We start from the raw sequence: 26,063 nt of genomic DNA on the forward strand, positions 1-26,063 counted from the left end.
ACTTCAGAGTATAGCCAACTAGTTTGTTATGCTTTCTCGGACTTTGTCAGTCATTCCTCTGCAAAGATGTTGCAGGATGTACTTCCCCCTGTGTCTTCTACCCAGCTTTCCCAGTCTGAGTTTTCTCCAAAGACTCCAGGCATCCATCTTCCTCATCTGCTTGGGGTTTGGATGTAACGCATCCCCCTCCACTTCTCTTCTGCCAGGAAACCTTCAGTTGAAATCTTTAAGCTTTTCTTCCTTTGGATCAAAGAAACGGCAACAGCACCCTTGAGTTTCAACATGTGATGCTTCTCTCCAGCCAAACAACTTCCAGCGCAGTCTCTCCAAAGACAGTTTGCAGCAAAAATGTGGCAACATATATTTCTGTATTTCTCTTCCCTTGCGCTCAGTCACTCCTTTCACAGTTCAGTCTGGCAACATGTTTCCTAGAAAGTGACAAGGTGGCATTCTCCCCAGGGTTTTAGTCCTCAGCACCAATTTACAAGGCTTGGACAAAGGGAAGGCTGGCTACGTCTACCTCACAACAGTCCTGACTAGCCGCCAGTGCAATTCTCTTCACAGGCATTTCTAGCTGGCTCTCTCCTCATTTTTCCTCCTTTTGCTGACTCATGCCAGCGCAACAGCAGATATGCTGGCCTCAAAACTCATATTTCATGCATGCCAATGAATCCCTTGACCACCATCTTTGTGACTTCACTCAAGGTTCTTAAAATCTACCATCAAATTCTCCTTTCTTAAAATGTGATGATCAGAAGTAGACACAATGATCAAGATACTGCCTAAGGTATACACAGAATGTAATAGGTCCAGCTTTTCATGATTTGAATTTAAGAGTCATACCACATTGCTGTTCCACATTCCTTTTCATATGCACCAGGTATCTCCCATTCTGTATCTTGTATTTAATTTCTTTTTCCTAAGGAATATCTTTGCATTGTCTCCCTCAAATTTCATTCACACTTCTCTAACATTTTGTAGAATTTTGTATGTTGTTTCTGTTTTCTAGAATATCAGGCATCCAATCCAGTTTAGTATCATTTGCAAAGTTTCCACTTCTTCATCCAAGTCATTAATTTCAAACACTGCTGGACACAGAATTAAACCTGTGGCACTATTCTTGATATCTCACTCCAATTTCATAAAGAATTGTTAGAAATGAGCATTCTTTGCAAAGTTATACTGAGTACAAGTAGTCCTTGACTGACAACCACTTTCTACAGTTATTATCACAAAGTGATTGGTCATTAAGTGAGTCACATCTGATTTTACAACCTTTTTGCCATTGTTGCTAAGTGAATCACATGATTGTTATTAACTTTGTTTGTTAGAAGTAAAGTGGTACATCATCCAACTCATGCTTAATTTGTTTGGGAATCAGAATCTGATCTGATACTTTGTCAGATTCTTTGTTGAATATTGCTGAATATTTTGCTGAATGCTGCATCCACAGGATTTCCACAATCTGCTAAGGAAATAATCTGGTCAAAATAATGAAATAAGATGAGTCTAATATTGTTCTTGACAGTTCATTCAAACTTCTAATGATTACTGTTTTCATTTGCAGCATTTTCTGACATACATAAAAAAAGGACATGGGAAATATAAGTTCATTTTTGCATACTGTAGATGTTCTTTTCATATGAAACTTCAAAAAAACTTATTCAGACAGCTCTCCCACAATTATTTTTTTTTTGTAGTAGCTGTCCATTACAGCCAGTGTGGACTTCTGGCTGTAGAAAGATGGGTACTTGAAATCTGTTGCTGTCTGCTACTTGAATAGTTCTTTTAAAAAACTAAACAAACATATTCCTAAAAATTCTGTCATCTCATCAACAAAATATAACAGAATACATGGCTGTTTTTAAAATGTGTGGCAGGTTGTATATAAATATATATTGTATATAAATAGTCCACTAATTGCATGTACTGAAAAAGTACAATATATAAAATGTAATGTCAGATGTGGACTGATTCCCAAAGTGAGTTAATTCTTTTATTTTTACCATGGTTTAGCTAATTTGAATGATTTTTTTAAAAACCCTCTGTAATTGACAGGAAAATAAGAAGGTGTCAGCTATAAAAGGTGGACAATAACCAAGTGAATCACTGTGCCTTAATGGTACATTTTTAGATTTGGTTGATAGATTTGGCTAATTTGGTTTGCTTTTTCCAATTCATGGAAAGAATTTTCTGATCATAATTCTCATCTTGTGGCTTATTTATATCTGAAAACTTTAGACAAACATATCCACCAACGTGCTAGATGGTGTAGAAATGATAGAGCATAATTGTCTGCTTAATACACATATGGATTGTGTGGGTTGCAACTGTTCTATCCCATCTGTTAATTGAACAACCTGTACTTGTAAAATAGAAGAATCGTCTGTTTCTTCATCTCCCCTCCCTATCCCACCTCTCATTCCCACCTCCTCATTCTGAACTCATTTTGTTGCCATCAGAACATTATTGGCAAACATTAGCAAGATTATCTTACCTCCCTTCCTCTGAACATAAAGAAAATATCAACAAAAATATATGCAGCAAATTCAGAAACAAAGGTTGGGCACGCATCCCACAACAGTGCACTCTATAATACATGATATGATATGTGTATATGAGTCTGTGCATGCGTGTCACTGCATTTATGTATGTATAGATTCTACTCTACATGCATACATACATATCCATCACACTATTTCCTTTTGGGTTAAATAGTATTGTCCAAATCACAGGAAAGTAGAAAGAAGTGATATGCAAACGAAATTAAATACATAGTTAAATCTATTATACTTTTTTATAGTTTTTTATTGTTTCTGACACATCTCTGTTATACTAAAAGACAATGTCTGTGATAATACAATACTTTGTTTTAACATTTTATAATGTTATCACTACTGTGATACTGGAAAACAGTATGAGTAGAGACATTATATTAATGATATTCAAAAATGATATTTAACACCCACCGGAAGGAATAAGAAAACTGTTTTTATGTTAGCCTTACTCTGGACATGCTGGTCAGTCTTTTTTAGATTCATGTCTTATAGGTTTTACACTATGCCAAGGGAAACTCACAAGGTTGGGAAAAGTTGACAGTTCTACACATGTTTTTTTAATAGTAATCTACTATCTGTATTTATCACATGGTATAAATGATTAGATAGATTGTACGTGGCAGACATGGACAACCTTTGGGCTTGAATATTGTGTGTATTACTGAATAAGTACTGCACATATGTGCACACATTCAAGTACACATAGATACATGTGCATGTAGATATATACACCTCGGCATAGCATAGTTTTTGCCATAGTGTTTATGTCCTTTCAGTTAATCTCCATTTCTTTAAATGTTGCCTTAATTTAATAATACAACTTGTAGTCTTTTATGAAAAACTCAGCTATGCTGGTATGTATTAAAGGAAAAGGTTTAGGGAGTTCAGGAGGAATTTCAAACAAAATTATAATCCTCTCTTCTTTATGATGCAATCCTTTTTTAGATAAGCAGCTTTTCCGGGACAATAATTACCTTATATAACAGACCTTCTGTCATTGAAAATAGATGTAATTTAATAGGTTAACTCACTAGCCATCTGTCAGAATATTAAACATACTAGTGAAGGGAATTGGGTGTTTTAGAGACACAATGGAGTGTACAGAATCTTAACACTAACTTGCTAATTTGAAGCAGTCTGTTGATGCCATCTGGCAGCTGTTTGTTTCTTTCTCTTTGTTTAGCATATATACTCAATGTTTAGAAAGTTTTTCTAGACAGCCTTTAAAGGCCAAAGGTTGCTGTATTAGCTGCCATAAGGCAAACTGCTGAGCATGCAGGATAAGATTGCCCACCTCATTTAGAAGCTCCATTACGTGCGTTAAATATATATTCAGCTACCTTGTATTATCTCTGTCGTTTCTAGAGAGAATTGTCTACTTTAGCATCACACGTCACATTCTAATTTTGTTTGATTTTGAGTGATACATGGACTATTCATTGTGCTAACTAAACCATTATTTTCAATGAACCATGTTAAACAAATAAATTTATGATGGAATATAACTTTTGTCATCTATTGCATAACATAGGAAAAGCTATGTGTGATCTTCATTCCTAGCTTGTCTTGTATCTAATCTATTATTATTTAGTTCTGACTTTGTGAATTAAAGAAAACAAAGAGCTGGATAGTTTAAGAGAGCATGCCTATCACTGCCAGTAAGGTCTTGAGTCTTATAAATGAATTACCGTATTTTCCGACGTATAAGATGACTGGGCGTATAAAACGACCCCCAACTTTTCCTGTTAAAATATAGGGTTTGGGCTATACTCACCGTATAAGACTACCCCTCTTCCAAAGCACACCAAATAAAAATTAAAAAACATTAACTGGCTCACCCACAATGTAAAAGCAGCTGCACTAGACCCAAAATGGCCCCTGCAACAAGCAGGAACCTCACACAGCCACAAAAAGCCCCCCCAAAAAACTTTCACACTTTACACACACACAACACAACACAACTGGCTCACCCACAATGTAAAAGCAGCTGCGCTACACCCAAAATGGCCCCTGCAACAAGCAGGAACCTCACACAGCCACAAAAAGCCCCCCCAAAAAACTTTCACACTTTACACACACACAACACAACACAACTGGCTCACCCACAATGTAAAAGCAGCTGCGCTAGACCCAAAATGGCCCCTGCCAGAAGCAGGAACCTCACACAGCCACAAAAAGCCCTCCCAAAAAAACTTTCACACTTTACACACACACAACACAACACAACTAGCTCACCCACAATGTAAAAGCAGCTGTGCTAGACCCAAAATGGCCCCTGCAACAAGCAGGAACCTCACACAGCCACAAAAAGCCCAAAAAAACAACTTTCATACTTTACACACAAAAAATTCCACATACAGCTTTGTGAGATTTTGTGTGTTTGTGTAGTTAGAGTGAAACACTACAGAAACACACTAAATCTCAGAAAGCTGCATAAATATTATTTTATTTTTATATGAAAACTAAATTTAAAACTTCCTAAACTTTAAATGGCTAGGTCTAAAAAAGAACAACTAAAAAAAAACCCCAATTAACTATTTTTTTTAAAGCTCCCAAAGGGGGAAAAAACTTACCCAATAGAACAGGGATCTCCAACTTTGGCAACTTTAAGACTTGTAGACTTCAACTCCCAGAATTCCTCAGCCAGCTTTGTTTTGCTGGCTGAGGAATTCTGGGAGTTGAAGTCCACAACTCTTGCCTGCTTGATTGCAGGCAGGGAGTGGCTTGCTGATGGAATGGATTCAGGCAAGCGAAGCAAGGCAAGCATTGCGATTAGCAGCTAAGGTAAGCAAGCTGGAGGGGGAAAACTTTTTTTCTTTTACAGGGCTCTGGCGATCCCAGCTGAGTTGCCTGATTAGCAGGCAACTCAGCTGGGATCGTCAGAGCTTGGATCAATGGCTCTGGCAATCCCAGCTGCGTTGCCTGATTGGCAGGCAACTCAGCTGGGATCGTCAGAGCTTGCAGAGCCACGTAAAAGGAAAAAACTTTTTTCCTTTTACATGGCTCTGGCATCCCAGCTGAGTTGCCTGATTAGCAGGCAAAGCTGGGATCGTCAGAGCTTGGATCACCAGAGCCATTTAAGGCTCGTCAGAGCCTTTCGGGCTGGTCTGCCTGGTTACAGGAGAACGACACCCGGCGTATAAGACGACCCCCGACTTTTGAGAAGATTTTCATGTGTTAAAAAGTCGTCTTATACGCCGGAAAATATGGTACTATAATTTTCTCCAGCCCAAAGCATTCAAAGATTTAATTCCTTTCCTAGAGATTAGAAAAACACAATCATTTAAAAATGATTTACTCTTTTAACTGCCAAGCAGTATTAAAACAGGAATACTCTATTGCTTAACGCATTGTAAGCCACCCTGAGTCTCCAGAAAAGGGCGGCATATAAATCAAACCAATAAATAAATAAATAAAATAAATACTCAGAGCTGCAATAATAAAAATGAGGTAGGTGAAATGAGGACCCAGTTGTGGGGGCAATAAGCTGACTTTGTATAAAATATACAAAAGGATGAAGGCTATTGCTGAGCACATTGTAAGCCGCCCTGAGTCTTCGGAGAAGGGCAGCATATAAATCAAATTAAAAAATAAAATAAAATAAAATAAAATAAAATAAAATAAAATAAAATAAAATAAAATAAAATAAAATAAAATAAAATAAAATAAAATAAAATAAAATAAAATAAAATAAAATAAAATAAAATAAAATAAAATAAAATAAAATAAAATAAAATAAAATTTCTTCTAAATATACTTTACATCCCATTTTTAAAGATATATAAGCTTATCAGATCACAGTTACCAAATAAAAAATATTAAACCTATTTTCTAGTGAATTAACAGCAACTGAAGAGAAATATGTTTTTGTCCATTTCTGTACTTCTGATTTCTCAATATCAAGATACATATTGTGAAGTATATATGTCCTTTGGTAAATAGGATTTTCCAGAAGTTAAATGTCATAGAATAAACTAGTTTTACCATCACACATGGTATTATAATTTGTGTAGGTATTAAGAATAAAACTGAGAACGTATCAATGTAAAAAAAAATTGCTTTTATCTATACAGATACAGTCTGAAAATATTTCTTAAAGAAATAAGTCTTCTATTTTAAATCAATTTAATTTTTATATAAAATGATAAAATAAAGATTTGGAATGGGCCATTTAAATCATCAAGTCTAATCCATTCAGTGTAGAGATGCAATTAAAAACATCTCTTATTATAGGTTTCAACTAACCTCCTCTTGTACAAGTAGAATGAGTTGGAGTCGATAATTTATCTGCATAAATAGAATCTGCCCTTTATTATTCTGCATCCTTATTTTGGGATATAAAAATTCTTGAACATCTTCCCTGTGATATAAAACAGACTTACATTTCCTCCCTCAGCTTTAAAGGCTAGACATTCTTAATTTCTTTAATTCTCTTCCTAAGATTTATACTTATGTTTCTTGTCCTCACTGTCTCTTTCTGGAGCTGTCCTGCTTTGTCTGAATCCTTCAGGTATGCTGTTTAGAGATGAACATAATAATCCCCTATTCTGTATCTGTACTTCTAAACATTTACTGTAAATATCCCACCCTATTATCTAAGAACTGATAACTGATATTATTTCTATTTCTTTAATCAATTCATGTAAATTTTGAAAGTACATGAACTTGCACAATCTTGAGACAGCCCACTTGCTAACTCTCTGAATAATGCTTAATATGATTTGAACATTATTTTTGTTCTCATTTTAATTATCGTACCAAGCAGCTCACATTCAATTACTTTGTGGCTCTTTGTTGAATGAAGTCATGAAATGAAGATATACTGCATCTATAGATCTTCATTCTCTACTGAAGAAGTTTCACAATTTTTTTAAAAAAAATATAGATTAGTTTTGCAGCCCTTGTTTTTAACAAGTTAATTGATTTCTGGTAAGTATATTGTTTTCAAGGTACTTAGAGTAATGTCTTTATCATCTGCTATTGACATTCAAGATGAAAACAGTCATCGGGCACTTTATTTACATTCCAATATTTCTAAAAAGGCTAATTTTGATAAATATTCAGTTAGCCTTAACCTTAGGGTATATGTCATATATTTTATTTGCTCCTAAAGATTTAAATTCATTCAGTACAAATGAATGTTTCTCATAATGTTGGTACCTTTGTATTCTGCTCTTTATAGTTGCTAAGTGAAACACAGTGATGCTTAAACATCTGTGAACCTTTTTGAATTTTCAATATTTCTACATAAATATGACGTAAAATGTAATTATGCTCCACACAAGTCCTAAAAACGATAAAGAGAACCTAATTGAACAGATGAGGCAAAAAATTATACTTGTTGATTTACTGAGGATAATTATCATTTTCTTTTCCTTTTCTATTACTGATCTGATTGAAGAAAGCTTTAATTTAACACATTACAGTATGCTAGACATCAATTCCATTGCAATTAGTGTTGAATACGGATACCTAAATAGTAAAAAAAAAAAAATCAAGAATTTTATTAGTTTCTTTGAATATAAAATTCAAAGGAAAATGAAAATTGTGAGAAAGTAGTGGAACGAAAAGGAAAGAGAGGAAAGTGTAAGGAAAAATGGGGAAAAAGAAAGAAAAGCATTGACTTCCAACTCTTTTTAGTACAATAGAAGATAATAACATACAACCTTAACTTTTTACTTTTAAATAATAGTAAAAGTAGTATAGTAGTATATACTACCTATTTCTATAATAACAAACCTATCTAATCAGCAAAACTCAAAGTGAAAGTTTCATTATTGTCCCTCTCAAGCACAAAGTCCAGAAGTGGTTTCCAAGTGGAAACAAAATTAGATGTATTCTTTTCTTTGACTAAGGCAATCAGTTTGGCCATCTCTGCTAATTCCATCAGTCTTTGCAATCAGTCATCATTGTGGGAATTAAAACGACTTTCCATTTTTGTGCTTAGAGCATTCTTGCTACTATCAGCATATGTAGCACCAAAGTACCATTTTTGTCAAGTTCTTTGTCCATTAAACCTAAAAGGAAAGTATCTGGTTTTATCTTCATATTCACTTTAAGAATTTCCTGTATTAAGATATGAATCCTACCTGAATATTTCTTTGCTTTATCAAAGGTGCACCAAAGATTATTAAAAAGTTCCTTCTTTACATTAACATTTCCAACATATATTTGAAATATCTTTATACATTTTTGACAATGTATCCAGTGTGAAAAATCCACAGTACATCTTTTTATAAAATTTTTCTTTTACGTTATAATTTAATGTAAAATTTAAACACCTTGTCCACGTTTCCCCATTGTTCAAGCATTATATTATACCCAAAATTTTTTGACCATTGAATCATGCAATGCTATATATACTAATTCTATTAGTATTCAATTTCAATAAAGTTATCCCATTCCATTCCATTTCTTCATATTCTTCACCATTTATTCCTCTTACATTTTAATTCACAATCTTCAAGAAGCCCCATTTGTCATCAAAGGTCTTGCCTATCATGGCTTTGATCAGTTGAGATTTTCATAAAATATTTTTATATAGAATATTTTTAGTGAGATTAAGTTACATAAACTATGTTACCAGTTTTACTCATATCCATATGAGTACAATTTCTGTTAACCCAGAAGGTTGTACTGATCATTTTTTGCACAACTGGGCCGAGGGATATTCTAGTTGTAACCAAAGCCCCCTTTTATCTCAGTCATGTTTATATTGTTCTAAGTAAGATAAAATTTGTAATCTAAAAACTTTCAAACCAGCTAATTTTTGCCTCTATTCCACCATCTTGAAGATGTAGTATTGTGTACAGACACAATGTCAAGATGAATAAAAAAGCATTAATTTTCTGTTAATGGACATATTTCCAAACTGGAATTAATAATTCATAAATATTACTTGATATTTAGAATAGTAATAGAAGAATAATTCATAATAAATCATGCAAATGCAATCATGCCATTTTAAATATTTTTCAAATGTTATATATTGGGAATAATATATATTTTTGATGAATTAACATGACTTGTCTGATAGGGTTGGTCAGAAAATATAATTCAAACTTATTTATTTTTGAGATTTGGAGACCATCTTGCTCCAAAATTATTTTGGATAGCTTACAGCAAAAGTAGAAAACAATAAAAGAAAAACATTTTTTTTTTAAAAAAAAAATGCAGCTGGACAACGAATGTTCCCTCACACAAAAGAGGCTCCACAACACCATTCCCCCAAACCTAGGAGAAAAGCTAATTTTTTAAAAAATTATGGAACATCATCAGAGAGAGAGATGTTATAGAAGATGGATATCTTTGGGAGATATTGTTCCAAAGGGAAGGCACTGAAACATAAATGAATTCATATGTTATGTTGTTATTGATAATTTTTGTTATGAACTTTTGGGTATTCTATATATTGTGGCCACTAACTATAATCAAATATGATTTTTGATTTTTCCCCCCATGATAGCAATGATATGGAGAGGTAGTTGATAGCAACTTTCTGAATGATAATCAGACACACCTATTTGCTCATAAAATACCTTTTTCCTTAAAGATAAGAGCACAAAAATCCTGTTCTCCATAGAAGCTCTCAGCATTATTTATTTATTATTATTTTATTTAGAAAATTATTTATAAATCATCAGATCAACTTTATAATTTATAACTCAGAACTGTGCAACTGTTGATGCAAGTAACCTATTAATGCCATATTTTTCTTTTTCTCATTAACTATTCACTTAATAGCTGTGTTTCTTAGCACATCTTCATTTATAACTATCAATACCTAAACTGATGTTTTCTTTTCCTGGGATGAATATATATGCCTATTATTTCAAAACATCCCCAAATGCAACCTGTATGAAAGCTTGTATGTGTCATGCACAGACAAAGTCCTGTTCCTATTTTATGTGCAAGAAATGATTATCTAGATGTAAACTAACTTAACAAAAATATTCTATGTGTAGTTTAGTTCCTTAAACCTTCTTAATTTGGAAACAAGCACATCTTATACCTCTTCTCTTCTGCCACAGTTACTTATCTAATTGTAGGCTTTGGAGCACTAACTCCTTCCAAAGCTTCCATGTGAGAAAAGCCTAGCATTACCGAAAAGGGGTGGGGAAAGAGACAGAAAGGGAAAGAGATTACTATTACTTTTGCCATCCAGACCCCTTCCCGTCCCCCCGTCCCGCAGCACCTCAGCATTTGGCTCTGCACTGCTGGTCAATCCATGGCTGTGCTGTTATGTGTTTCTTGTTTGAGAAACATGGTAGAAAGAGAACAAGAGAATGACCAACTGCAAGGTAGATGGACTCGGTTACAGTGGCAGTGAGCGCACCAGAGGAAAACCTGAAAGACTGGTCTTGGACTGATCATCATGAAGAACATCTACCTATGTGATCGCTAAAAGCCAATACCAATTTAATATCAAGTAAAAAATCAGATGATATATTCTTTAATTCTTCCTCTATTATATTAGTTTTAATTGAAGATGTCATCATTCCAGCTGTCTTCACAGTTGTTTCTTGCTAGTAACTTCTTGAATATCCAGGTCCACACATAACACTGCAATACTTTCTTGAATAGACTTCAGAGTTCTGGTGCCAAATTCTTTATTTCTTTTGCTGCAGCAAATTTCTTATGTTATTAATTCATTTTATCTTTTGCTTAGGTCCATTCCAAATCCTACCATTGCCTCCATTTGTCAGAAAGTGGGGAAAGGGAAAGGAACTTTCCATTCATATTTACTCTCTGTTTTCCTCTAAATAATAGAGACTATGGGAAGTTTTTGCAGTTTCTTAATTATTTCTATCCTTCCCTCAGTGCTTCACAATGTTTCTTATCCTAGCTGACATGCCTACTTCATACAACAGCTTCAATATTTTAATTTCTCAGACTTGATTTTACCCTAGAGAGAACAAGAAGAGAGAACAGGAAGAAGATTATTCCAGCACATATGTCAGGCTGTCTCTGTCCTTGCTGATATATATGTTGGTTCGTCCTTTCCAAATTCCGAGGTGTTCCCACCAGCCAATTCACTGCAGATCCCTCTTGAAGATCTTCTTTGCTTCTGCTGGATCTCAACTGCAGAATCATCTCTGGCAGTCTTTGGATTCACACAGTACATTCAGGCTATGCAGCACAGACACAATATCAGCAGTGTCCAACAAACACACTAACCACCTCCTAGCTTCTGCCCTTTTATGTATCTTCAACAAAAGAAAAATCATACCTGCTCTCAAGTATGTTAATTAAGTAGGAAGCTTGTGACAGTTTCCTTTGTGCTGGTAAAAAGAAAATAATAATCCTTCAATTTGAGACCATCCTATAACATCCCATGCCCATTGTAGTCATTCATCCTCCTATATTCTGTTGCATCCAAAGTTGTTAACACAATTTCCAAAAGAAGAAAATATATTTAAGAGTTTCTCAAATTAGTCCTAATTGCAATACAGGAGAGAATATTATAGGTTTAATTTGTACAATTACAGTTAAATAATGCATGTGAAACACTTGGAGAGTATAAATGTTCCAAACAGTTGTCAGGTCTTACTGACATCAGGGGTTGCTATATTGATCCACTGCTGCAATTACATTAAACAAATGGCATGATTCCCTTAATGCCCAGTGGATGAAATGGAGAATCCATGTTTGATATAAAGAACAAGTGGCTAAAGAGCGAATGTAAAAATGCATAGATGAATCTAGTTTTTCTTACAATACAGAGAAAATTAGGACATTTGCTCATATAAAGGTAGTGGTGGAATAATGCTTTCAAGAGTTGAACATTAAAGCAAATTTGGTAATATAAAGAGATTATTATTTCTTTTATTCCTTTTTACTACACATGAGCTGTGGAGAATAACATTAATTGAAACTAGAGTTGTATGCATATCTTCTCCAAACTATTGGCAGGCAAAAAAATTAGGCTGTTTCACTAAATGGGGAAAATTTCATGGTTAGCATGAGCAACAGCAGAGTTTCTTTTTCAAGTTTTTCTCTTTCTTTATTTGCTGCCATTGAAAACAACAGCATAACTGCATTGGCTGAAAAATAGTCCTCATTTTGCGCCCTCCACAATGCTGTAGATTTAGCATTGTCTTAGAAATGGAGAAGTGACCAACTATATCAAAACTTAGTGTATACTCCAAATTTTGCAGATCTGTCCCAGAAGAAATTCAGACTGGCAATAGTTGTTTTTAATAAATGTTCCATATATACATAATGTTACCTCTCTGAAGCCAGAAGAACAAATGGAAACTTCTACCCACAGAATAACAAAGGATATGATTTTCTTGGATTCCCATTCCCCATGCAGTTTTTATGGGTTTGTAGTGAATCCTCAATCTCTGGAGCAGGTTTAAGACCATCTGGGGTTGTGAGAATGACAAGGAATTGGCAAATCCAGATCCCCTTCTTTGCAGCCTTTTATGTATCAAAGAATCTTTCAGCAAAGCTTAAGAGTGCTTTCTGCTGAGCTAGATATCAGTTTGAAAGAAAGCTCTTTGTGTTTTTAAGCAGATGCTTTTCATATAAAAAGAGTATTGAGGTCAGGACAATGAGAAGTGAAAGCACTGCTATTACATCACACTGGTGATACCACACTTAGAATACTGCATCCAGTCTGGTCCCACAATACAAAAAACATGTGAGAAAGTGTGCAGAGAAGAGCAACAAAGATGATAAAAGGTCTGGAGGCTAAATCATATGACTAACAGTTGAGAGGCCTAGGTATTAACCCATCAAAGAGAAGGATTAGGAAGGACATGATAGCTATCTTCCAGCACTTGAGGGGCTGACACAAAGAAGTGGGGATTGATTTATTCTCTAGGACACCAGAGGATAGGCCAAGAAATGATGAGTAGAAGCTTATCAAAAAGAGATGCAACCTAAAAGTAAGGACACATTTTTAACAGAGCAATCAATAAATGGAATAGCTTGCCCCTCTGGGATTGTGGGTGTTCCATCACTGGAAATTTTCAAAAAATAGTCTGGTCCACCATTTGACTGGTATTGCATAAGACTCCTGCCTTGAGCAGGGGGTTAGACTAGAAAACCTCCGAAGTTCCTTCCAACTCTATGATTCTATGATTCTGGTATCTTCTATGCACATTAAGAGTTCACCTGGTTCTGTCCACCTGGTTCTTAATCTACTCTCTCCTTCCCCCCACTGACGATGAATGATTTCATATCTAAAGATGAAGGCTATCTGTGGTCTATCTTTGTATCCATTGAGTTAATAAAGTTATTACTCCTGTGAGCAAATCATCTTGGTTTTTAGAGAATTCAGTTAAACAGGATTTTTTTTTTCTCTTGAACTGGCAACATCTCTGATGGATCTCTTTAAGCACTGACTGCAAATTTGCTGCAGGGAACACAGTTGTCAGTCTTCCTCATACCATTTTCTTTTTATTGGTTACTAGGAGCTCACTTAAGCAAAAAAAGGAAATTATGCTCCCATAACAATGCAGAATCAAATCGCATTTATTTTACAGCTCTGTCAAAGACTTTAGAGACAGAATGAGAAATCTAAGCAGCAGTGGGACTTATTGGTGTCTTATTTGAAGAGTGCAGCTTGTAAAGTACTAACATGAAAAGGGCTCTTGCAAAAAAAAAAAAAAAAAAAAGAACCAGGAAAGGAAAATCCTTACCTATTGTGAATTCAGGCAAAAAATAATAAAAAAATACCTAGACTTTATTTTGAATATATCCTTTGATTAAAATTCATTGTTGTCACATAAAATAAATTGCTGCCTTTTCTTCTAATATGACCTAAAATTGCTTCTAACTGAATATGATATGAACTCTAAATGTTCACAGCCTTTACCATGACATAACCAATCACATCACAATGCTCTGGCAGAGCTGCCAAGATTTTCAGCTGTTGTCATTCTTATTTAAGTTTAGAAGCACGAAAAACACAAGTTTAGGCAGACAGTATTATATACAGTATCTCTCACACCAAGGAACCAACAGAAATGATATTCTAGCATATCCTAGATCTTTATTCAATTGTGGCTCCTTGGTAAGAATTAATAGTAACCTTTATGCAACTTTTTGTATTTTATTGCAAAAATATATTTTTGTTAAAGATTCATGAGCAATAGCTTCAACGCCTTATGCATTTTCTTTCCACTAAACTTTGAGTGTGGCCTTCGGAGCTCTTCCACAGCACTGTAGTTTTTAGGATAAAGATTGAGACAATGTACCTGTAAATGTAAAATCTATAGTCTATGTCATTACCTTGGTCCAGGACACCTATCCGAGGTTTCACTCATTTTTAGCAGCACAGCCTCAATCCATTTAAATTTTCCTGTTTTTTCTGCAGAATGGAATTTTTCTAGTAGCCATGCTTAGTAGATTGTTTCCTTTATATCTATCATTCATGAAGCTAAATGAGTGATAGGGATGCTCATCATTCAGACTAAGTAATTGGATTTGTTTGGCAAAAGACAAGAACAGTGCCACATGAAGCTCTACCTTTTAATTAGCAGTTTAAACGTTGGGGTAGAGAATGTGCACTACACATATATGAAAATGCTAAAAATACTAAACCCTTGCTCTCCTATGCAGAAATAACTGAGGGCAGGAATGAAAAGTGTTTTTGAAAAGGAGAAAAGACCCACATGTGGAACGATATAATGGCTGGAAGGGAAAGAGGTGAAGTCAATAGGGAAGGAAATGGTTGCATTGTAGCTCTTCTTGCTTTGCTACACACACAATTCACGTCAAATGTTATTTATTTATTTATTTATTCATTCATTCATTCATCCATCCATCCATTCATTCATTCATTTACGTACATCATAACCAGCAATCAGTTCCATGATTGATACCCTTCTATCATAATTTCTGCATGTTCACAATTCTCCATCTATTTTTCTCATCTTCAGTAAACATTTTACAAAGAAACACTAATTCATCCTCTTGCCCCAATTTTTCACTACTTGTTTGTAGCCTATAATTATTCATTTTATGAAACACAAATACTTTGATCTTTGATACGTTAATATTCAGATCCATGTCCTTCATTGTATCCATGTTCCTCATTGGTCTTTATTGCATCTTTATCATGCTACAATTTGCTTGTATCTTAACCCAATAACACAACATTATTTACTTACAATAAATTGCATGCATTCATTTTATTAATCAACATGCCTCTGACATACTATAACAATTCCATATATGTTTATCTATGAATGTATTAAGCAATAAAGTGGATATCACATATTCTTGTCTTTATGCTCAATGTGGATCAATTCAATTATCTATTCTCACAAAACTCATTTCCAACATTCACCATTCTTAACTGCAATCAGCATTCAAGTTTAAATTCTACATTTGTGTAAAGCATTCATAATTGAAGCCTATACATTTCATTTGATGCTTTTTTAAAATCTGGTCAGTGTATCAGATTACACTTCCCAAATTTCTATTGTTTTCACTTCACTTACATTTTCAAGTAGACTTTGCCAGGCAAGAAAAGCAAAATAATCCTCTCGTAGTTTTTATATTAATTCAAAGTAAATAATGCCATACTTTCCATAAACAAAAATCCATTCATTTGCTTGGGTTTAATGTAACCAGTATTTTGATAACTAAAGAAATTAATTGCCCATACAACTGAAGACCCCATGCTGCTGTCAAGCATATAGCAAATTGAAATTTTGCAACTGGGATAAACCAATAAGCAAAATCAAAGGAGAAAAAATATATTCCCTCCTGTTCTGAAATTATGAAACTCTTTTAATACAGTAGTAGTGGTAATGGTAATGGTAATAATAGTAATACAATTTAAAGGAGGTATTTCTCTCAATTATAGCCTGAGTGAACTTCAGTACTTCAATTTAACCCTGTTTAAAAGAAATAGATGTGAAATATGTGTACTTTATGGACCATATTGTTCCTTTTAAAAAAATCATATAACTACTTCCTAAAACAGATACTTAAATTGTCACTGTTCTATGAAAGAGAGGTTAGCAGCAAAGAAAGCAATTCAGTTGAAAAGTATTAACAGTGTTGGTGTCATGGCCCGGGGCCGAGGAGGAGATGGAATCGGGGCCAACAGAGGGGGAGAGTGCAGTCCCTATGGCTCATGAGGAATGACCTGGGGATGAGGATGAGGCAGTCCCAGACCACTCGGGCTTCGGAATAGTAGGCAGGGAGGAAGAGAGGGTGCAGACTGACCAAGGAAGGGGGGAGGAGATGAAAAGGGCAGGCAATGGAGCAGAGGAGGGGCGGAGCTCCAGAGATGAGCAAATGCTTCCCCCACCGGATCCCCAAGTGCAGAGAATGGAGAGGAGGCAGAGTCAATGCAGGCCACCCAACTACTTGGGGGGGTGCACCTCCCCTCCCAAGGATCACCTGGAGAGTAGCATTTAAGGGGACACCATGCGGAGGGGCTTTTGTCAGGATCAAGTGTTGCATTTTGCGGCACACGCTCCATGGCTTCGAGAAGAACTTTGCTACAGAATCCTTGCTGGTGTAGAATGAAGTGTGATTCTTTGCCTTGACATTCATTGTGAATGTTACCAAATTTGAGGTCCTGTCTTGCCCCTGGATGGTGCTACTTCTGTGGACTTTCACTGCCGGGAAGTTGCATGAAGCGTGTGCAGGCGCACATGTTTGAGCCTTGCTCCTGGACTGTAGGGGTAACCTGTGAGCAGAGACTTTGGAGAATGGACCAGGACTTGTTGGATTGTGGGGATTGTGGGGGACGATGGTTGAATAAAGGTTGTAAAGCTTCTGCCTAGCACTGCAGCTAATCCTTTCAACCCAGAAGCACCTTGATGCTTTTGACATGACTGCAATGTGTTGAAATAAATTCTGTAAAATTTAAATCCCAAAATTTTTCTGTTTTGTATTACACTGTAATGCTTGGATTTTCAAAGAAGAAATATTTTGAAATGACTCTTTGAAATAAAATATATTTTATTGAACCATTGGTACTGAATTTAAATACTCCTTCCATTAGTTTGATTGGACACAGAGAACTTTGTCTTTTTGCAGTTAAATCAAATGCATAACTCTGATTTGATTTCTGCAGAAATCAAAGAATGAGCTTAAATGAATATTTTCTTCCAATTAATGGCAGTAAAATGAGATTTAAGAAATAGTTTACTGTTGACATTGAAAACGAAGAACTATTACAACTGGAAGAATTACAAGTAAATTAATTGAATTTTCTGTGCTTTTGCCTTAAAAGGGAATTCTCATACACTTTCCTTGATTGATTTTTCTTGATATGTAGAAATGGCTATTCATGTTTATTTGAAAAAGCAGTAAAATTACTATAATGCTTTTTCATTATGGCATATGAATGTGACCACATTATCCAGTGTTCTATTTTTAGATATGTAGTTAATGAAAAGCTATGAAGTCCACAGCTTTTAAAAGTTATGTTGCAACTCAGGGAAGTGAAATTGTCAACATTTAGAGCGCAGTTCCACCAAGCTACTAATCTTTCACACAAACACAGTAAATTGCTTAAAAATTCACATGAAGGAAAGACACACAAAGCATATAAAGCATATAAATATGCTTTGATAGATTAATTCTGAATCTGTTGACCTCCAGTTAGGTTGAAGAGTACAACTCCTAGACTTTCCACGTGATATCATGGCATTCTTATAATGGGTATGAACTCTAGGAGTTTCAATCCATGTTATCTAGGAGATATCAAATTGTGTAGGTCTACAGATCCATTAAACACGTTGCTTCATTTATTGCAATCAGAAAGGGAAATAATTTCTGTGTTATCTGGGTGTTATAAACCTGCCTCTGAAGAGGAAAGTGTCCTTTTTAAAACATTTGTATACTATAAGGGAACTTGTATGTCTTGGAGTTTGCCTTATTTTAAATGAGGGAATGTCAAAGATAATTCAGCATTGCAATTTGTGTTGCTCAGAATATAGACCATCACATTCCGTAGAAAATTATATGAAAAATAATGTCAATTATTTAAGTAACCTTCTAGAATTTCATTTAGAACAAAATCTGAAAAGTAAATGATAGCTGTGTATGCAGGATGATGTTCCGAAAAGTGGGAGGAAGCAGAAATGAGTCAAACTGACAACATTCAAATGGCATTTGAGAATCAGCAGAACCTGTCCAGCTTTAGTTTTGCTTTCTCCAGAGCTTCAATGTACTCCAAACAGAGCAATATTTATAAGGGAAGAGGGTTGTTAAGTTCCTCCTCATTATTCCATTACTTTTTCATGCATTCGAGCACCCATAGCTTGTTTGTAGCGATGCACAGAAGATCTATAAATTAGGGCCCCTGAACACTTGTTAGTGATATAGTCAAATGCAGATCCATTTGTGCATGCCTAGCTGTACTGTGGAGATCTTCATTGCTGCATTATCCTGAGAGTTGTGTGTAGCTACATTATGTTTGCCAAGACTTATGCTTTCAACTTTGATGGAAGCTGAAGGGAAGATTGTGTCCATAAGGGCACTACAAGTGATACCCAAATTGATATCACTTAATTGTAAGTGATATCTTAATTATAATTGTATAAATTACAATTACAATTACAATTACAATTGTAATTGTATAAATTAGTAAATAATTTATAACACTAATAAAAGTAGTAATAAATTTGTTCTCTATTATCTCTTCATTGTAAATAAATTCAGTTTTTTTTTTTTAAAAAAATAATAGAACAAAGCCATTTACTTTATGGCAGCATGGTAAAATAAAGCTATTCCAAATTGCTGTTAACAATTCTATACAAGCATTTTATTTTTCACTGAAAATCTTTTCAAGTTTGTTTGTTTTTGCTCTGATATCCAGAAGAGAGCCATAGCTTTCACTCTTGCCAGCTTGAAAATCGGTTTGCTACACTTCAGAAATCATTCCAATGGGAAGCACTGTGTTCTGACATGTTGTCATAGACAAGCTTCAGTAGCGCTAACATGCATAAAGGTTATGTCATCAAATATTAGCATTTTAAAACAGCAATTAGAGAAATTCATTTAAAAGAAGTGTGATCCACTCTATCACTATGTGGCGGTGTTGAATTCCTTAAATGTGCCTAAAAGAGCCCTGTGCTTGTGATCTTCAAATGAGTTGGGACTCTAGTTTTCAACAGTATTTAATATCCTGCCTTTTCTTCAGGAGCTCAAGTTAAGATACAGTACATAGCATTACCTTCTTCTAATTTCCCCTACAATTCCCTTGAGGTAAATTGTGAAGGATTCAAAGTTATCCAGTGAGATGTTGTGCCTGATCATTTACTGGAACCTGTATCTCTCCACTCTTAATCCAACACTTTAACCGGATCTCACTTTGTCTCTCATATTCCATAAATACAGTCCTAACACATCTGGAGGGCACAAGGGCAGTGAAAGGATAACATATTTGATATAGTTAGATACAAATAAGGTGAACTATTGAGGCATCCTATCCAGCAATGTGTTCCTTTTTTCTGTTGCACATTTGTATCCAACTAGTAATATGTATTATTTTTATTTTTAGTTCCTGCTATGATAACCTCCTATCCAAATACCACCTTGGCAACACAGGGTCAAAAGAAAGAGATGAGTTGCACAGCTCATGGGGAAAAACCCATCATAGTCCGCTGGGAGAAAGAAGATAGGATAATTAATCCCGAAATGTCCCGCTATTTTGTTTCTACAAAAGAAGTGGGTGATGAAGTCATCTCTACTTTACAGGTGATAAAACCAAGTTGGTATTTGCATTTACAGTATGGGCAGCAATTTTGTCCAAAAATAAAAACAGGCATCTATGGGGAGATTTGATTTTTTGCTGTGCTGTCCAGCCACAGAGCTTCACTATCATTTACATAAACAAATTATGTTCATTGATATCTCTTGACAATACCCCCACACTACCCTTCAGTTTGGATTAGTTCCTAATTTTTCAGCAGGCTTTCTAGGTCTGATGCTGTCCAGATAGATTGGACTACAACTATTCCCAGTCAAGATGGAATCAAAGACTTTATTTGCCTAGAAAATTCAGAATTTCAGGCATGTCTTACATATGTTCTTCATAAGGACACATGATTTTTTCCAGATTACCAGAGTAAGTGAAGAAGATTCTCTTCCACAGAGACCCTCTACTCCTATTTTCCTTCTCTTACATTGCCAACAAGCAGAAATTCCAATTCTGCCTTCATCTCTCCTTAGATGAGAATTCACTGTATATGTGTTAACATTTTGGGCTCAGAATGACAGTACTAAAAATTCTGACATTGCTCTAGCTTTACACAAAGTGGACCTTGAATTCCAAACAGTCATGGAAAACTCTGCTCAGTCGGAACAGCATCGCAACACTTCCAGTCAGTTAACAACCCTGACAGAGTAGATATTTCAAGATCAAAATGGTTTCAGCTTGAATCGTTTTGCGCAACTCTGTAATTCATCAAATCTGCAGAAAAAATAATTTGATAACTTTCCTCCTCAAATAGACTATACTAGGAAGCAAAAGGTACAGAGCCAACTCAAGTGCTACCCAGGCAAGCTAGCAGTTGCTACCAAACATTTCTTTATGATACTCTTTATACATGAGATGGGAGCAAAATCTAAGATTGTCACCATCTATTAGTTTTCATTTAGATACTAATCCACTAGTTTAAAATAATGTCCACTATATTCATACACATGATCATATATAAATGCACACATATACATTGGGATAATTCTTTATTTGTGACACTTTGCAGGAATGAGAAATTCAGCCAGCTGTTGAAAGCTTATAAAATTGCCTATAATTTGTATATGTCACATGATTTATCAAGCCTATGAAATCAACTTTCAGTTTCATATTTCGGCCTTGTATTAATGGGGATGTGTGTTGGATGTGGATAAATCCTGAATTAATTTGGATGAATCCTAAGTAGTTGTCTGAAGCAGCCCAACTCAGAATCTGAGCCCTACTGAAGCTTTGTTAGTAATTTGTGATGCCACAATAACCCCTTGTGTGTAAAAATGTGTCAGTTTCTCCTTATTTACACCATACATAAGATCTATTAACTGATTCAATCCTGAAGGATTGTAGACAATGTTTAAGATACATAAGAAACTGCAGAATTTGTTTAAGATACATAAGACAATGCACTATGAAGAATGAGTAAGGATACTGTTAATAATTGGATGAAGAATTGTGATACACTGAAATATTAAGATAGCTCAGTGCTCTTTTTGCTATCTGTGAAAGTGTGAAAAAAATTGGATTCCTACCTCCCTAGCACCTGTAGCTATCCTCAGAGCTCTTTGAGACATCCTGCCTTAGCAAATAAACCATAAAAAGGAGAAATCAGTCTTCCGCCCAGGTCCCTCACAAAGAATAAATTTAATCCTTCTATAAACAAGACTACTATAATTTTTTTTTCTGAAATTTTGTATATTTCTTAAGAAGGGTATCCTTTTCATGTGTGCTAAAATACAACAGATGTACGTACACCCCCCACCCATCCAAATGTAAATGCTTCTTATGCAGGCAAGAAACTAGACCTAATCAAATTTTGTGCATGAATTAAATTGTGCATGAATTAAGTCTTGTTCATCATCGAGAAAAAATATCTGCAGAATACACACAAACCTTTGACAGTAATTTAGGTAGAAACAAAACCCATTCTGGATTTAAAGAAACACTTGAGTTTCTCAAGTAGACACAGCTGCTTTTTTAATAACTTTATATTTGCTGTAAGATTCACCAACAATCTGTTGACAAATTGTAAATTTAAAATAGAAACTCACTGGAAAAGAATTGCTAGACAAAATCAGATTGAATTTATCCTTTCATGTTGTATTATTACTGTAAAATAGAACTGGATTTTCTAACAAGAGAAGAACAAGAAATAATTATTTGGAATCATGTGACCTGATGTTGTTCTACCCAGCTTACGCTGGCAGCTAAGGAAATACAGGTTCTGCAGGTTGCTTGAATAGAATCTAGGAATTGTATCTCAATCATTTTGGACTGTATAAAGGAAGATCAGGTTATATGTAAAATATAACTCATATAAAATATATACATAAGAAAAATAATGTCAATTTCAGTAAGCTTAACTTCTTGGATATGGGACTTTGGATTGCAGCAATACTGATGTAGCTGCAATGTTGTTTACTGACCATATAAACTTTCCAAACATTAGCAAATATTGCAGTGAAGGACAGGCTAAATTTCAATGTTTCCTATTGAATGTATTTTCTTCTTTTTAATCTACAATATAGATTTTGCCAACAGTGCGAGAAGATTCTGGTTTCTTCTCCTGCCATGCCATCAATTCATATGGAGAGGATCGTGGAATAATTCAGCTCACTGTGCAAGGTAGGAAGAGGACAACATAAGGAAAAAAACACAGCTATTGTAGTACAGTAAGTGTACGTCATGCTCAGAAATCTGTTGGGGGGATTAGTCATAATTAAAAATATTTATTGGAAGCTGTTGGAAGTTCAGACTTACCACTGGAACTATTAAACCTGAACTGTACAGCTACCCATGAAATACATTGCTTATGGATGGAATTGTCTTAAATCGGCAAATCTGATATAATAAGAAAGATTAGAATTTAAACATAACATTACCATAAAACAAACTAAAAGTCCTTACTTGGCTCCACCAAGCTGGTATCACATTTAAAGGAGCTCATCATCCATATGTCAGATTTTATGAATGAAACATTTTCTTATTAGGGTACTATTCATTCATGTAGCAACAAATTCATGAATTAAGTGCCCTAGGAATGTGATTCTAAATAAATGTTTACAGCAGTCTCCCTTCAGCTGGTCTTATAGTCTGATATCATCTTACTATTTATAATTAAACCGCAATGTGGATTACTATTCAATAATAAACACTGTTGACATAATGAGATTCAGGCTATACAATAAAGAATAAACTCAACAGAAGTCAGTAGGACTTGCTTCTGTCTAATATTCATAGAAGTGTGCTGGTGATCTTAATTAGGTAATGTTAGGCTTGCTGGTGATCTTAATTAGGCAATTTAGGTTTACAGTAACCTAAACAAAAACTGTCTGATTTCAATTATAAAGAAGAACTAGTGTAATTTTTAAAAAGACAGTATGCTTTAATGAAATGCATCAATATATATTCTGAATCCAAATAGAATGTACCTAAACCAGATTTCCTTAACTATACTTCTCACTAAGGAAAGGAACCATCATCAGATAGGAATTGGCAGGTTCTATAATAGCTTAGGTGATGTCTTATTAAATGCCATATTCAAACAAAAATCAAGCACATGGCTCTACATATCATGCTTGCTCTTAATCTTTCATAGACGATCCCATATCCACTTAGGATTCACAGTAAACTGGGATTCTAATTCCCATTTACAATAAATATAATTGCTATCCCTGAAACAAAAGCTTTGGTGTTTTTTTTCCAATTTAAACATTTTAGCTAAAACAACTATGGATTATGGAAAAACTGCTGGTTCTTCTTTATATTCTAGTACAGAATATTCACTTTTATATACATTAGATATCTGTATATTTATAATTTAAATACACATAAACTCACAATCACAATATTTGCTGATGCATCATATAATGTAGACCAATGATTCTCAACCTGTGGGTCACAACCCCTTTGGGGATCGAATGACCCTTTCACAGGGGTCGCCTAAGACCATCGGAAAACACATATTTTCAATGGTTTTAGGAATAATTTTATGGTTGGGGTCACCACAACATGAGGAACTGTATTAAAGGGTCGTGGCATTAGGAAGGTTGAGAATCACTGATGTAGATACATGATCCTAAGCCCCAGGCTGTGGACTGGTCCAAGGCCTGTTAGGAGCCAAGCTGCACAAACAGTGGGTGAACGAGTGAAGCTTCATCTGTTATCGGCACATGTGAGGGATCTAGGCTGCAGTATGAAACCATCCCCACCCACCCCATCCACAGAAGACAATTTTCTTCCAAAACTGGTCTCTAGTGCCAGAAAGTTGGGGGCCATGGGTGTAGATAATTTTAGTAAACAATTTTATTTTTTTACTTATTTGCAAGACTTCTATACTGCTTAATTTTGATATAGTGTGATTAGCTAACACATTTTAGTTCACTTTGTACAAACATGTTTAAAGAAACGTACTCCCTTCTCCCTCCCCTTTCTCCCACCTCCATACATTCCAAATACAAACTGAGAGGGCCATCCCAAGAGTATTGACCTTCTAAAGACTGCAAGATGGTAGCCCCTTTATTTACCATAACCAGATGGATCATAGTTGAGTCTTTCTTCAGTACTCATGTCATAAGAGTGTCTCTGCCATCTGGGAATGGTAGGACAGTTTAAGAGGACATAATAGATACCTGTGCATCCCCTTAGGCTATCTTCTACCATCTTGCTTCTACTTGCCAGAATTTAATCCTTAAATGATTATCTCTCTTTCCCAGTTGATAGTGTTGCACTAACACATATAGTACATAGTAAGAAATGTAGAAGTAGAGAGATTCAGTTTTAATTGTACTGCCATCTTAATTTACTTAAGTTTATACTACAGAAAATCAACATATGAATTTTGTAGACAACAGCAGTTCTGGGGAGAGTTGGTAAAAAGTTTTTGTATAACAACTTTATACATATTAGATTTCTAAATAAGATGAGAAAAATATATTTCTGAATTTATGGAAAGGGACAAATGAATATAAAATCCACTGAGTGAAGAAAATAGTAAAATAGTTTAGTGTTGATGTACCATATGTTTTCATGTCATTGTAAGTGGTGTAACTGATTCTTTCTCTTAATTAAAGCAGAGTTTGTCTGTTTGTCCAGAACCTCCAGATCCTCCAGAAATAGAAATTCGAGAAGTGAGAGCACGTAGCATTGCCCTAAGATGGACCATGGGATTTGATGGAAATAGTCCAATCACAGGCTATGATATAGAATGCAAAAACAAGTCTGGTAAGATATTCTATTAAATCCATCCTACAGCTTTGCAACATTTCCTGCTTTTCTATTAGGATGGATGGATGGATGGATGATGATGATGATTTGATGATGATCTTACTTTTGCTGCGTGAGCTTGATCAAGGACTTTAATGAAATGTGCCAAATATGTAATAATTATTTATTTATGTAATTTTGTATTTATATGTAGTAGTTTTTTCTCAACTATGCAGAGTCTATTTTATCTTAACTGATGATCTCTGTAATATTAAGAATAAGTGTCTGAGTTTATTTATTTTGCTCTTCCTTCCTGTAGATTTAACCTTTTATGCAGATTGGTTTCAATTACAGCTTGAAGACTGAAGAATTATTGTCTTTATTGATAAAGATGTTTAAGCAGAAAGCATTATTAGAGAAACATAGGAAGGCAGCTTATTCTCTGTCAGACCCTTGTTTCCTGATATTTGTAATAACTAGTGACCTCCCCAAAGTCAGCAAAGCCAAAACAACATATCATTTGCCCTAACGTCATCGACGATAAATGTGAGCTTTGTAGCCCTCCCTTACACTGCTTTCTTTATGCCGCTAGGACACCAGACTCATGACAATGACTCTTCTTCTCTTCT

At 34.9% G+C, this 26,063-nt stretch overlaps 1 protein-coding gene across 2 annotated transcripts in view; it reads left to right on the forward strand.

The window, feature by feature from the left end:
- Positions 1 to 26,063, forward strand: part of DSCAM (DS cell adhesion molecule) — a 320,113-nt gene that overhangs the window by 183,914 nt on the left and 110,136 nt on the right. For both annotated transcript variants that reach the window (XM_070943500.1, XM_070943501.1), the window contains exons 10-12: positions 20,038 to 20,234; positions 22,758 to 22,854; positions 25,324 to 25,452. In XM_070943500.1, coding sequence (XP_070799601.1) covers positions 20,038 to 20,234; positions 22,758 to 22,854; positions 25,324 to 25,452 — 423 coding nt within the window. The remainder of the gene's footprint in view (positions 1 to 20,037; positions 20,235 to 22,757; positions 22,855 to 25,323; positions 25,453 to 26,063) is intronic.

This window comes from Pituophis catenifer, unplaced genomic scaffold, assembly GCF_029215685.1.
Source record: "Pituophis catenifer annectens isolate HBS135680 unplaced genomic scaffold, rPitCat1.0.hap2 SCAF_4, whole genome shotgun sequence".
In the NCBI taxonomy this organism is placed as follows: domain Eukaryota; kingdom Metazoa; phylum Chordata; class Lepidosauria; order Squamata; family Colubridae; genus Pituophis; species Pituophis catenifer.